The sequence below is a fragment of the Corvus brachyrhynchos genome, unplaced genomic scaffold (assembly GCF_000691975.1).
Source record: "Corvus brachyrhynchos isolate BGI_N302 unplaced genomic scaffold, ASM69197v1 scaffold3997, whole genome shotgun sequence".
In the NCBI taxonomy this organism is placed as follows: domain Eukaryota; kingdom Metazoa; phylum Chordata; class Aves; order Passeriformes; family Corvidae; genus Corvus; species Corvus brachyrhynchos.
This window is the reverse complement of record NW_008239256.1, coordinates 2490-3742: the sequence shown is the minus strand read 5'-3', so window position 1 is coordinate 3742 and position 1253 is coordinate 2490. Positions and strand designations below refer to the sequence as shown.

The 1253-nt window shown below is 51.0% G+C and overlaps 1 protein-coding gene across 1 annotated transcript in view; it reads left to right on the top strand.

Annotated features, from left to right (window-relative positions):
- LOC103619642 (claw keratin) overlaps positions 1-640 on the top strand; it is a 1803-nt gene extending 1163 nt beyond the window's left edge. Inside the window, exon 2 of the mRNA XM_008638197.2 lies at positions 615-640. Coding sequence (XP_008636419.2) covers positions 615-640 — 26 coding nt within the window. The remainder of the gene's footprint in view (positions 1-614) is intronic.
- The last annotated feature ends 613 nt before the right edge of the window (positions 641-1253 follow it).

Genomic DNA, 1253 nt, shown 5'->3' with positions numbered 1-1253 from the left:
TGCACCCTGCCACCACCTCCTGCTCCCACTTCTCCTCTGGATCCCACTCTCCTTGGAGCACTTCTGGCCCCACCTCGTCCCCACTGCTGGTGCAGAAGCCCTTCCTGGGATCCCCAGTGTCACCCGCCCCTTGCCTGGGACGCGGCTCTGCCCAGGAACAGCAGGAGAACTTCCCACAGCCCCGTGCTCTGGGCCACTCCGTGGTGGCCCTTTGTTGCCCTTCCTCACACTGAATTGCATCTCTGAAATTATATTTATCATATTGTTAATATTGGATATATTGGAACTATTGAGATAAATGAATAGAGCACGAAAGAATATTGTCTGAAATGGATCTATATGAACTTACAAACGAATTTTATTTCCCACAGCCCCGTGCTCTGGGCCAGACCATGGCAGGCCTTTGTCGCCTTTCCTCACACTGAATTCCATCACTAATATTAAAATGTTATTTTATATATTCTGAATATTGGTTATGCTGGAATGCTTGGGATAATATGAATAGAGTATGACGCAATATCAGCTAGGTCTGGCCTGTATTAACTTTCAAATAAATATAAATCCAAACCCAGGGAATTGCTGGTGTTAATTTGATATCCAAAATAAATTTTCAGACATATCAATAGACAAGAATAAATGATGTTTTTTGCAATCGTCCCATTGCTCCTCATGTTGAAAATCACTCTGGGAAATGCTCCACCACTCCTTCGGGGGATCCAGGAATGTTCCCAAACCAGGCCACAAATGACCCCACACTCTACACCCCACCCAAGCTGCTGGCCACAGCCACCAGGCCAGGGTCACCAAACCCCTGTCACCTCTGTGCCCTCAGCGGGGGCACAGGCACAGCCCAGGAGGACACAGCAGTGGCCAAGTGTCACCACAGGGGATCCGGGCAGGAGTTTGGAAGAGTTGGAAGCACCGGGAAGAGTTTCTGTGAGAAACTTGCAGCACATTCCCATCGTCGCTGTGGGCTTGGGGGATGTCCTGCATGTCCTGCTGCTGGAAGAACACGGGAAGCTGGGAGGGATGGGTTCCCCATGCCCAGTGAGGTCCAACGTCCCCAGAAGGAACACACGGAGCCAACTGTCCCAAGGCTCCAAGAGCACTGCCCAGGGCGATTCCAACAGCCCTCACGGACACCCAGGAGATTGGGGGGAGAGGGAAAAAGGAAGGATGAAGGAAAACCAGGAGTCAACATTGCAATGCAGTAGAGCTTTTATTGCAGGGGGAGGGCAGGAGGGGCTTGGCAG